This window comes from Schistocerca piceifrons, chromosome 9, assembly GCF_021461385.2.
Source record: "Schistocerca piceifrons isolate TAMUIC-IGC-003096 chromosome 9, iqSchPice1.1, whole genome shotgun sequence".
NCBI classification, from domain to species: Eukaryota; Metazoa; Arthropoda; class Insecta; order Orthoptera; family Acrididae; genus Schistocerca; species Schistocerca piceifrons.
Genome location: NC_060146.1, coordinates 151,534,621 through 151,548,079, shown reverse-complemented (window position 1 = coordinate 151,548,079; position 13,459 = coordinate 151,534,621). Strand labels below are relative to the sequence as shown.

Here is a 13,459-nt window from a genome sequence, read left to right as displayed (position 1 = left end):
AGGGTTATAAACACAAAATCAAATAGGGGTAATGCAGGAGTAGGTTTAATAATGAATAAAACAATAGGAATGTGGGTAAGCTGCGAAAAACAGCACAGCGAACGCATTGTTGTGGCCAAGATAGACATGAAGCCCACACCTACGACAGTAGTACAAGTCTATATGCCAACTAGCTCTGCAGATGATGAAGAAATTGAAGAAATGTATGATGAAATAAAAGAAATTATTCAGATAGTGAAGGGAGACAAAAATTTAATAGTCATGGGTGACTGGAATTCAGTAGTAGGAAAAGGGAGAGAAGGAAACATAGTAAGTGAATATGGATTGGGGGTAAGAAATGAAAGAGGAAGCCGCCTGGTAGAATTTTGCTCAGAGCATAACTTAATCATAGCTAACACTTGGTTCAAGAACCATCAAAGAAGGTTGTATACGTGGAAGAACCCTGGAGATACTAAAAGGTATCAGATAGATTATATAATGGTAAGACAGAGATTTAGGAACCAGGTTTTAAATTGTAGGACATTTCCAGGGGCAGATGTGGACTCTGACCACAATCTATTGGTTATGAACTGTAGATTAAAACTGAAGAAACTGCAAAAAGGTGGGAATTTAAGGAGATGGGACCTGGATACACTGACTAAACCAGAGGTTGCACAGAGTTTCAGGGAGAGCATAAGGGAACAATTGACAAGAACGGGGAAAGAAATACAGTAGAAGAAGAATGGGTAGCTTTGAGGGATGAGGTAGCGAAGGCAGCAGAGGATCAAGTAAGTAAAAAGACGAGGGCTAATAGAAATCCTTGGGTGACAGAAGAAATATTGAATTTAATTGACGAAAGGAGAAAATATAAAAATGCAGTAAATGAAGCAGGCAAAAAGGAATACAAACGTTTCAAAAATGAGATCAGCAGTAAGTGCAAAATGGCTAAGCAGGCATGGCTAGAGGACAAATGTAAGGATATAGAGGCTTATCTCACTAGAGGTAAGATAGATACTGCCTACAGGAAAATTAAAGAGACCTTTGGAGATAAGAGAACGACTAGTATGAATATCAAGAGCTCAGATGGAAACCCAGTTCTAAGCAAAGAAGGGAAAGCAGAAAGGTGGAAAGAGTATATAGAGGGTCTATACAAGGGCGATGTACTTGAGGACAATATTATGGAAATGGAAGAGGATGTAGATGAAGATGAAATGGGAGATATGATACTGCGTGAAGAGTTTGACAGAGCACTGAAAGACCTGAGTCTAAACAAGGCTCCGGGAGTAGACAACATTCCATTAGAACTACTGACAGCCTTGGGAGAGCCAGTCCTGACAAAACTCTACCATCTGGTAAACAAGATGTATGAGACAGGTGAAATACCCTCAGACTTCAAGAAGAATATAATAATTCCAATCCCAAAGAAAGCAGGCGTTGACAGATGTGAAAATTACCGAACTATCAGTTTAAAAAGTCACGGCTGCATAATACTAATGCGAATTCTTTACAGACAAATGGAAAAACTGGTAGAAGCTGACCTTGGGGAAGATCAGTTTGGATTCCGTAGAAATATGGGGTCACGTGAGGCAATACTGACCCTACGACTTATTTTCGAAGGTAGATTAAGAAAAGGCAAGCCTACGTTTCTAGCATTTGCACACTTAGAGAAAGCTTTTGAGAATGTTGACTGGAATACTCTCTCTCAAATTCTGAAGGTGGCTGGAGTAAAATACAGGGAGCGAAAGGCTATTAACAATTTGTACCGAAACCAGATCGCAGTTATAAGAGTTGAGGGACATGAAACAGAAGCAGTGGTTGGGAAGGAAGTGAGACAGGGTTGTAGCCTCTCCCCGATGTTATTCAATCTGTATAGAGAGCAAGCAGTAAAGGAAACAAAAGAAAAATTTGGAGTAGGTGTTAAAATCCATGGAGAAGAAATAAAAACTTTAAGGTTCGCCGATGACATTGTAATTCTGTCAGAGACAGCAAAGGACTTGGAAGAGCAGTTGAACGGAATGGACAGTGTCTTGAAAGGAGGATATAAGATGAACAGCAACAAAAGCAAAACAATTATAATGGAATGTAGTCGAATTAAGTCGGGTGATGCTGAGGGAATTAGATTAGGAAATGAGACACTTAAAGTAGTAAAGGAGTTTTGCTATTTGGGAAGCAAAATAACTGATGATGGTCGAAGTAGAGAGGATATAAAATGTAGACTGGCAATGGCAAGGAAATCGTTTCTGAAGAAGAGAAATTTGTTAACATCGAGGATAGATTTGGGTTTCAGGAAGCCGTTTCTGAAAGTATTTGTATGAAGTGTAGCCATGTATGGAAGTGAGACATGGACGATAAATAGTTTCGACAAGAGGAGAATAGAAGCTTTCGAAATGTGGTGCTACAGAAAATACTGAAGATTAGATGGGTGGATCACGTAACTAATGAGAAGGTATTGCATAGAATTGGGAAGAAGCGAGAAGAGGAATTTGTGGCACAACTTGACCAGAAGAAGGGTTCGGTTGGTAGGACATGTTCTGAGGCATCAAGGGATCACCAATGTAGTACCGGAGGGCAGTGTGGAGGGTAAAAATCGTTGAGGGAGACCAAGAGAGGAATACACTAGGCAGATTCAGAAGGATGTAGATTGCAGTAGGGACTGTGAGATGAAGAAGCTTGCTCAGGATAGAGTAGCGTGGAGAGCTGCATCAAACCAGTCTCAGGACTGAAGACCACAACAACAAACCATAACAAAGTAATGTCAGTGTGTTTGTTTGATACGATTGGTAAACTTATGAAGGCTACGTCATAGAAATGAGATATTTAAATTGTACATACATCAGACGACACAGTCTATATCGTATTTTTCAAATCAATAAATTTATTATTTCATCAGTTTCGATTTTAATGAAATTTGGTATAAATTTCACATATGTGGAGCCTGATATTTGGTATGAGAGTAGAAGAACGTTATGACAACATCATTCTTTCCATAAAATTCTGTGATGGCAACATCTGAGGCGCTCGCCATTAAAAGTTAGAAAGAATGATGTTGAAATGTAATCTGTAATAATGATCTGAGGGTTAAATAAGAAGATGCATTCCTTAGCTCTTTAGCTGAGTTTCTCTCTCGTAAAATAAAGAAAAAAGGTAACGATCATTTGTAAGTATTGTTGTTAACTTTCCCGCCACAGAGTGGATATCAGGACACATGTCACAAGGCCGTGTCGTATATGACACATAGCTAAAAAAAACTTTTTCCTCGTATAGATGAGCTTGTAGGTTCATATAAGTTACATGCGGTATATAACACAAACTAGTGGTGGGCAGGAAATCGCGTATCTGTTAGAAATCGCAGTGACTGATAAGTCACAGATATCACAGTAGCAACTTTACAGAATCTAACTGCGATTTCAGTCACAGTTAGCAGTCGCAAGTAGTATTTCACATTCAAAGACGTGAGCCATCTATTGGTCGAATTTAGCACTGCTTTCTGCGATTTCAGTGACAAGTCGCAACTAAGAGTCGCAAGTAGCAACTAAAAAGCGCGGTTAAAAGTGGCATCTGTTGGCCGAAGTTCGTACTACGTCCATCTCTGCGGTACGCAATGGAGTCTAACTGCGATTTCCGTGACAAGTCGCAACTAAGAGTCGCAATTAGCAACTAAAAAGCGCGGTTAACAGTAGCATCTGTTGGCCAAAGTTCGTACTACGTCCACCTCTGCGGTACGCTATGGAGTCTAACTGCGATTTCCGTGACAAGTCGCAACTAAGAGTCGCAAGTAGCAACTAGAAAGCGCGGTTAACAGTGCCATCTGTGGGTCAAAGTTCGTACTACGCCCATCTCTGCGGTACGCTATGGAGTATAACTGCGATTTCCGTGACAAGTCGCAACTACGAGTCGCAAGTAGCAACTAAAAAGCGCAGTTAGCACTGCCATCTGTTGAGCAAAGTTCATACTACGCTATTCGCTACCGAGTCCAACTGCGATTTCTGTGACAAATCGCAACTAAGAGTCGCAAGTAGCAACTAAAAAGCGCAGTTAACATACTTTGCCTAGTGTCATCTGTTGACCGACGTACGTACTTCGTTATGAGAGCCTTGTGTCTCACGAGATCGATGCGCTGTGTGTGCATATGAAGGGCTTATTTCAATAGTGGTACAAGTCCATTTTTGTTAATTTTGAGATATAGAGTCGTAAAGTTAAATGAGTGCTGAAAAATCTGCAGTTGAGACACCAGAAATATTCAAGCATATGGCTTCTTGCTAGAGATGAACCTTTATTTACGTTTGTTTGGATCACTAATTTCAGAAGCATTATAGACAGAAAAGTGTAGGTAATGGACTTGTACCACTATTGAAATAAGCCCTTCATATTATATGACGACATGCACATTCAGCATGGTTGGTCAAATACTGCTGTGACTCTGAATGTATTATATTAATAAGAAGCAACATTGCCTTTTTCTCCTGAAAATATCAAGTAACGTAACAAATGTGTTTGATTCTGCTTCCAATATGACAGTTTTGGTTAATACTCCACATGCCTACAGGACTTTGCAATGTTAACACAGCAGAACTCAGACATCTGTATAAGTGTAGAGAAATGAAAACAGTCATATGAATGCCTCACTTTTGTTCCGACACAGTTCAAGACTCGGGAGAAAAGTTTTACACCTGGTGTTCTACATGGCAACTTCACACACAAGAACTTTTTGCCGACACTACTACCACCTACATAAGTAAGCTTTTCCTGTGTGACTTTCAAGTAATGCACTTAAGCTATTCCTGATTTAACTGGAAGATCTGTACTTCCCACTTTCATATCAACAACCTCAAAATGCATATTGTAGACTTCGGGATATGTTACAGGTCAGTGTCACACCAAGATTGTGGAGTAAGGGGGTGGGGGCGGCATGTCACTCTCCAAGTGTTTACCAATAAATAAGTGGCGGAAAATTACGGGTATAGGACGGCTTAACATGTGGAAAATGAGATTTTTATTATTCACTCAATGTATTTAACATTTATTATTCCTTTAAAATCGCACAACAACTTCAATAAAACACTTTAATCAGTCACACACTTATTTCATAATTATTTCACTTTTAAACTGCAAGTCCTCTAAGAGCTGTCTTGAATCTTCACGAGTCTCTCTCAACAGCCTTGATGTGGATAGACATGTACAGCAACCAATAATCAGTCAGAACTGCGTCTGCAAAAACACAAGGATTATTAAACAATTTTTGCTGTCACTAATTACTAGCAATATAATTGACAGAGTAGATTGCTAATATTTGCTATATCACATTCGCAAGAACGATCTCACTGACGTAATTAAGTCAATCAAAACGCTTAGAAACTAACCTCTCGTCTGACGAAAACGGTCTAAAGACTGGCAATTTCTTCAGATCTGTTGACAATGATATTTTTAATTATCACTTTACTGAGTGATTGAAATGTAGTTCAGGTACCTATGAACATAACAATATGTTAGAATTCATTTTCTAAACACGAACTATTACGGTACTGTGCGGCTACTTACATATTAATTACACTATTAATATTTTCACAGTTGTTTCTTTAATACAAAATTAAAGCCACCGGAAGAATAAACGTAAAACATACTTACCAATGACAGGTTTGTTGAGATGCAATTTTCTGTGTGGACAGATGTAACTTTTTCATACGGTGGTACGTCGCAGAAATCGCAGGAGTCACAGAAATCGCAGAAGTAGCAGAAGTCACAGAAATCGCAGAAGTCGCAGAAATCGCGGAAGTAGCAGAGATAGCAGTGGCGGAGGGATACGCGACTTAGGTTCCTTAACTGCGACTCTTAACTGCGACAAATCACAGTTAAGAATAACAGATACTGAAAAGTAGCATTCACAGAAATCACTGATATCGGAAAATCGCAGTTTAGCCCCTCACTAACACAAACTAACGCTGTTTCCTCTACGAATGAATACACACAAGACGTGTCGGATCTCACACCGCCTTGTGATAGGATAGTTAATTTTATGGAAATTTTGATTATGAAGGTTGTAACCTGAGCAATTTGGCGATGTAAGCTTTATTACTGTCAGATGTTGCGGAGCACAAATTGCAACTATATTTTTACATTTTTCCAACGAGAGTTGTACTAACGTAAACTAAAGCATAATAAAAAAAAAGCGAAAGTGCAAAGAAGACTTCCGTAAGCTATCACTATCATGAAGAAGCGCTACGATTGGGAGACTCGAGAGTGTCCGATCAGCACCAAGATTTGCTGTCCCTAGACACAAGTGAGGAATGTCTGGTTACCGGCAAATGAACATCTTTGTTGGTATTGGTTTCAAATGATGTGTAGGGGCGGAAAACAAAAGTTATGGTTTAGTGAGTGGTAATAAATTCATAATATAGTCAATAAGCTAATCTGTAACTCACAAGTGCATGAATTAAGGCACTTGTGAAGAAAAACGTAAGCTCATTCATTTGAAAATAATGTTTATGGTGCTAGAGTTAAGTATTTTGTAATATAATGTAATGTAGAGAAGATTCTTCTTGAAGTCGTTTGCCGTATAATAAATGTAACAGATCAGCGAAGGCCATAAGCACATTAGAGTAGACAAACCCGTACGTAATAATAGAACAGCAGTAGAACAAATGAATGATAGCTCCTTTAGTGTGTTTTGTCAAAATTTTCGAAGACTGCTATTCACACTTCTAAAATTGCGCACGATCCTTTTCATTATACCTTTAAGTTACCCTACGTACTTATATTCACGCAAGTGGTTTTGTAATATTTACGTGTGTTACCACACCTGCCACAAACATCATGTAAGCAATGATAATATTGGAATATAGGCTGGATTAATATTTGTGGCAGACAAATTCGGGTGTGGCGCTCTCGACCCACTGCCTTACACAGACTACCTTTCCTCAAGCTGTAACCTCCGACTAGCTCACCCAACCTAATCCGTTGTTTGATGGAACCCAATTCAACATCCTGTTCCTGGTTTTCTTCAAGATTACTAAATAGTTGCCGGCCGGGTTGGCCGAGCGTTTCTAGGCGCTACAGTCTGGAACCGCGCGACCGCTACGGAGGCACGTTGCTAATAAAGTCTGTTTGGACTATATATGTATTGTATTGTGTTGCGGAAAAGTGCGATACTATACAGTGAAATCATCTGAAGTAAGGTTTGTAAAAAAAAGCTATATTCCAAGGAGACTGGTCTCTGGGATGTGGAAAGAAATTGGAGTGTACATGGAAATTTATGTGCAGTACAGGAAATTACATTACTGTATTCCAGTTGTAATTCTAATTGTACACTACTCTAAATCATTAAATTTAGAATTTCTGTGAAGATCCTCTGAAATCTGATTTGGGAGAAGTGAGTTTCATATTCTGGCTATCCTCACATGAGGTTCTATGATTTTTCCCTTGTTGCTAATATTTCTGCTGTGATGGTTCCATTGATAAGGCCATGGCCGATTTCCTGCACCATCCACACTTAATCCTGTGTGTATGTTACATATGTGTATTTTTTTAACTGCCAGAGGTTGAGGTTGTGTGGGTGTCATAATATTGTACCATTCCATCATGTTTTAATTCATTTCTGTACTGTTCTTAGAAGCCCAGCTCCACAATGATTTCCATCTTCATTTTATTACCAGCATACAATGGCCCCCCATGTACTGGACATCCTGTTACTAGGACATCTGCAATCTGCAAGGCTTATATCCCCTTTGTGTTTTTGTGATAAATTATGAAGCCTGCTACTTCACTGTTTGTGTAAGTTGTTCAAAAAGTTCCATTCAGTAGAATTCACAGCCATAATTATCAAGCAAACTGGAGACTATATAAGAAAATAATGCCAAATTGCAGATAGCCTGTGACTGAAAGAGGTGGTGCAGTGTTTGATACCGAGATTTCATTTAGGAGGATGGAAATTAAAATCTCTGCTTGGAGAAATCTGGATTGAGGTTCTCCACAGTTTTCCCTCAATCATGATAGGTTAAAGCTAGGATAGGTTAAAGCTAGGATGTTTCCACTAAATAGGATGTGACTAATTTCATTTCCCAGCCACTCCTAATCTACTTGTCTCAATTTATAATGAAACATGAAACCTTATTCGTCCTTCCTTATCAGCAAAGAGCGTCGGATAGTTTCAGTTTTGGTGCTCAAAATATAAGCCACATGCCTTGCCTCTCGTTAGTTACACAAAGCTATCCTCTCATTGACTATGCAGAACCCACACATTGCCAATGTATCTATCGTAGGGAAAAAGAGCTGACTGCCACTGCCCTGTTGTAGACTTTGTTCAAAAAGTCTTATGAAAAAATTCAAAGAAATTAATTTCAGAGGGAAAACTACATTGGAACTGCTTGAGGCTCGATAACGGTGAATCACTTAAGTAATTTTACGAGACATGAAGATTAAAATAATTTTGTAAATCAGATGATGGATATGAGAGATACGTTTATTGTGTTTTAACCTACAATAAACATTAAGGTATTTTTGTGACATGAGGAGAACATTTTTACTTAGCTACTGCGTGTAGTGAAAAACAGTATTAAATACAAGGAATACATATAATTTTGTGCCATGTCATGGTACATCACCAAAGTTTCAGCACCAATGTTTAGCTTCACTGAGAACTATTCACATTGCTCTCGGTGTAATCTAAGATATGACCATCAATTAATTCAGGTTCATCTGTCTGCTCTGTGGCTTCATACTGAGTCAGGAGTAAAAAAATATCCATGATGAACTGCAAGTCTGTACGTCTATGGATTAGGCTGTATAGAATAGGACAATGATTTTTTGGTGTTAAGGTTGTAATCGATGATTACTGTGTAGGATGACCACCATTCTTGAAATTAATTTCACGTAATTCTCCACAAACAGCGTGTTTCAGCAAAATTGTATGAGGATTTGAGGCAAAAAATTTGAACACTCTGGTTTCTGAAAAGTTAATAGGTTGTTCATCTGTTAACTATCTTTCTTTCTGTTGTGTTAGGAGCTAACTCTGCCTCCTTACTGGGAAAAAAGAAGAAATACTAATAGCATGAACCTACAAAACTTCACTGAACAGTACAGCAATTTAGCAGCAATGTAATGGCGAGCCTCAGTAAAACATATAGGGTGAAGGCTCTAGTTTTGGCCACTACCCCACTTACGGCCACCTTGATGTCAAAGGTTAATTTTTAAGCTTCTCTGGAATACCAGCCAGTTCTACTATAGATTATTATAAACTTTGTGAAAGGCTCTCTTCATTTGTCTACATAATAATTCTTTTGTCTGTTTTTGTTTGGAGACACCATTTTGTGAAATGATCAGTGTTGCAGAAGCTGGGTTTTGCAGAAGTTTTCTTTAAGCAACACATGATCTGTTTTTTTGTATTTTACATGTTTAAATAAAACATCAGAAGAAAGTTAATCTGTTCAGAGGTAAGATAAGACGTTATATTTTCATTTCTTTTAAGTTTTATATCGCTCAGCCTAAAAACATGTTATCAAAAGTATGTGGCCATTAACAGATCCATATTTAGCCCTGGTTCCGTGTTATGGCCACGCATGTGGCCATAAGTGGAGACATATATGTATCCTGTTTTGGCCACTTCTAAAAACTGATACAAAAACATCAATATTAGTGTTCTGTCCTACATTACACTAGGCTAATTTTATTTAAATAGGCTTATTAAAATATTTTTGGTATTTTTATATCAATATATACCTCATTGTTAGTATTGTCTTGGCATATCATACTAATTTACCTATGCTTGTAAGATACAAAATATGCAATAGGCACTATTCAAATATGCAACATTCTTTAACTAAATCTTTGTGCATTATTTATAGGAAAAATGAGTCAACCAAAGAATAAGAAGTTTCAGTATTCTCCCAGCAAAGTTAAAGATGCTCTAAAGGCTATTGATGAGGGAATGAAGGTTGCTACTGCAAGCAAGTTGTACAAAGTTCCAAGGACAACATTAAGAAACAAAATTTCTGGTGTATCTCCAAAAGAATCTACAGGGCACTGTGGTCCACGTTCTGTCTTAGGAGAACAAATTGAAAAAAAATTGGTGGACTGGGTTTTGGACTGTTCTAGCATGGGATTTCCAGTTACTAAAGAAAATCTCTGTGCATCTGTGCACAAACTTATTGAGAATGCAGATATGGAAAGTTGTAAGGCAACATTTACCAACAATCGACCTGGAAAAAAGTGGTATTATGGATTTCTTAAGAGGCACAAGGTTCTGTCACAAAAACATGCAGAATATGTCAATAGGTCTAGAGGTTCTGTTACAGAAGAGAAAATAAGAAACTGGTTTCATGAAGTATCCATCACTTTAAATGATATGGATGTGTTAAATGACCCAAACAGAATTTTTAATATGGATGAAACTTCTTTTTTTCTGGCTCCTAAAGGGGAATTAATCATAGGTCCTCGTGGCCATCATGTTTATGAAGAGTCATGTAACTCTGACAAAGATAACGTTACTACATTGTTTGCAGTGAATGCTGCTGGAAAATTTGCTCCTCCCTTAACACTGTTCAAATATGCAAGGATTCCAGCATCATTGGTGAAAGCAGCTCCTCCAAACTGGGGCATTGGAAAAACAGAAAATGGGTGGATGACAGGTGAAAGTTTTTTTGAGTATATAACAAATGTATTTGATCCGTTCTTGAAAGAAGCTGAAATTCCCCGGCCTGTAGTAATATTTTTAGATGGGCACTGCTCTCATTTGACACTTCATTTGAGCCGATATTGTAGGGAAAATCAGATCATTCTAGTTGCTCTCCATCTCAATTCTACACACATCTTGCAACCATTAGATGTAGCTGTCTTTGGACCTATGAAAAAAATGTGGAAGAAGATTGTTCAGAAATGGCGTTTTGAAAATAATGGCACTGAAATTTCAAAATCTGATGTACCTTCTGTTCTGTCACAAATTATTACAGAACCTAAAATGGTGGCAAATATTCGTGCTGGTTTCAGGGCCACTGGTCTGTTTCCATTTAATGTGAACAATGTAGATTACAGCAAGATAGTTGTTCGTAGTATACCAGCCTCAACCACAGTTCAGACAAATGAGGAACTTCAGAGACATTTCTCATACATAGAAAAGCAAATTGATCCTGTCCTTCTAGATGAGTTCAGAGCAACCAAGAGAAGCAATCATGAGTGGGAAGGAAATCAAGAAGCATTATTACTTTTCAAGTTCTGGAGAAAAATAGCTGATGAGGTTGAAATGCATGGTGCTAGTGGTAACACTGATGACATTCTGACAGATAGCATAGCGCCTCCCTCTGAAGATAATCAAGCAGAGAATGTTTCACAAAACGCAGACAGACTTAATCAAAATGTTGATAATATTGACATATTTTCAACACGCAATTCAGATATTCCTTCAACACCCACCAACAGTCTTATTCCTGCAGATATATCAACAACCCCTACAGTATTTCACATAATTCAGTTACTCCAATATCCAACCATAGTCCATCTTCAGTGTGTATCCAAGTAACACCACCAAAATCATTAGCAACAGTTTTTGAATGTGTCATCACTTGGCCAGAACCTAAACAACGAGGCACAAAGAGAAAGAAAGAACATACACCCACTGTTGTGACTAGTGACAAGTGGGTGGAATATCATGAACTGAAGGAAAAAGAGAAGCAGGAGAAGGAGCAGGAAAAAAGGAAGAGAAAAGCTATGAAGGAATTAAAGTCCAAAGAGCAGCACTTGGCATTCTCACACGTAAAAATGGGGAAAACAAGAAACAGACAAGAGTTAAGTGATAGGCCAACAAGTTCTTCCGAGGAACGAGAATGGACGGACAATGGAAGCAGTTTCGATGACTGTGTAGAAGGAGATGAAGATGAAATACCAGAAAATGTGAAACTATCTTCGAGTGAGAATTTGAAAGTAGGGGACTTTATTTTGGTAAAATTTAGTTTAGCAGGAAATAGAAGAACAAGACCTGCAATTTTTAAGTATGTATCTGTAATTTTGAAAGTGCTTTCTGACTCTGAGTATGAAATTCAGTGCTTAAAAAGTTCTAATGTTCAGAAAACTTGTTTCGAATACATTGCAAATGATGTTTCGACTATAACGGGTGAAGATATTATAGGGAAACTGCCAGATCCAGTCTTGATGCAAGAAGGACGTTCATTAAAAACAAAGTTCCCTGGTTCCATTGATACTCGTGAGAAATAAACTTGTGTGGAAATTGATTTAAGTAATTACTGGGACAATTCTTTGCCTAACGAATTTTTTTTTCTGTTCATTCAGTTTCTGTACCTTTTACCTATTTGATGTATGTTTGTTGTCTGTTGTCTTATATACTTGTATAAAGCAGAAATTACTTTCTGGCACATGGATTGACAATTATTTTAGCCATAGTTTTATTATAATATGAAGTGGCCATAAGTGGGGAAACAACTGGCCATAGGTGGGGTTAACATGGCCAAAACTGGGGAAATGCGCCATTTATTTTTCAATATTTTTTTCTGCTTTTGTTAAATAACTTAGAATATTTGTTTTTACATGGTTGTAATGTGTAGACTTTGAAGCAATAGATACAATTTTTTTAAGTAATTCGTATACTTTCTTCCTATACTAAAAATGTGGTGTATCTCGAATTGCCCTTAATGTGGCCATAACTGGGGCCTCGACCCTAGTAGACACCTAGTGATGCCATCACAAGAAAAACAATCATTTATGGTTAATGAACTCCAGATAAATATCTAAGAATTTGTCCCATAGTTTATTGTTCCATTAGATAATAGTATTATTTAATGTAAGGCACTGTCATGATAAGCCATAATAGTCTTAAATGCATTTTGTTGTTGCTTTACCTCTGATGATGATGCAATATCGCAAGTGAATTCACTCTCAAAATGATGGGTTCCCATATCAGCTTCACAATGCATATTTTCATATAAATGACTCCTGTGCAAGATGCCATTTTGCATACGAAAGCTCAAAAATGATGTGTTGTTTCTTAGTGCAATACAAAACAACAGTGTGTGTGTGTGTGTTGCGATCATGTAATTTCTTCAAATAATACTCCACCAGTGGCTTGCCATCCTCCATTAGATACGAAAAGTGTATAAATCTCAATATTTCTCAGTGTGTGGCTTACCATTGTGTAGCCATGAGTGCCTCATTTATCCATCGGCACCATAGATTCATGCCGAGATACACAAAGAAGACAAAATGATGCTAAATGCGACTCACACAATCAGAGATGTAGTCATTATTTCAATGCTCCATCTATAAATAGAACGAGAAGAAACTGTAGGCTAACACATTGTATGGCACAGTAAAAAGTCCATTTTACCACACGTGTAATGGCGATCAAGAATGAAACATTAACTGTTTACTCAAACAGCGGGATCTACATGGCTGAATGGGTATGTTTATTAACTCGAAAATCACACTTAAATGCCTGGCAGAGGGTTCATCGAACTACCTTCACAATAATTCTCTATTATTT

At 37.8% G+C, this 13,459-nt stretch overlaps 2 protein-coding genes across 4 annotated transcripts in view; both read left to right on the top strand.

Moving 5' to 3' along the window:
• Positions 1 to 6,245: 6,245 nt before the first annotated feature.
• LOC124717292 overlaps positions 6,246 to 13,459 on the top strand; it is a 52,817-nt gene continuing 45,603 nt past the window's right edge. Inside the window, exon 1 of one of the 3 annotated variants that reach the window (XM_047244107.1) lies at positions 6,246 to 6,354. Coding sequence is in view for 1 of the 3 variants with exons in the window: in XM_047244105.1 (XP_047100061.1) it covers positions 6,311 to 6,347 (37 nt within the window). In the remaining 2 variants the exon portion in view is untranslated. Of the gene's footprint in view, positions 6,433 to 13,459 lie in introns of all 3 variants that reach the window. The other 2 variants (XM_047244105.1, XM_047244106.1) reach the window with 2 other exon arrangements.
• Positions 6,697 to 12,431, top strand: LOC124717291 (MFS-type transporter clz9-like). Its single transcript, XM_047244104.1, has 2 exons — positions 6,697 to 6,791; positions 9,816 to 12,431. Exon 2 carries the CDS (start codon positions 9,821 to 9,823, stop codon positions 11,483 to 11,485), a length of 1,665 nt encoding a protein of 554 aa, XP_047100060.1. The 5' UTR covers positions 6,697 to 6,791; positions 9,816 to 9,820; the 3' UTR covers positions 11,486 to 12,431.

Bases quoted from the DNA above. Each gene is read 5' to 3' on its own strand.
- LOC124717291 (XM_047244104.1), top strand. From the start codon at position 9,821: ATGAGTCAACCAAAGAATAAGAAGTTTCAGTATTCTCCCAGCAAAGTT.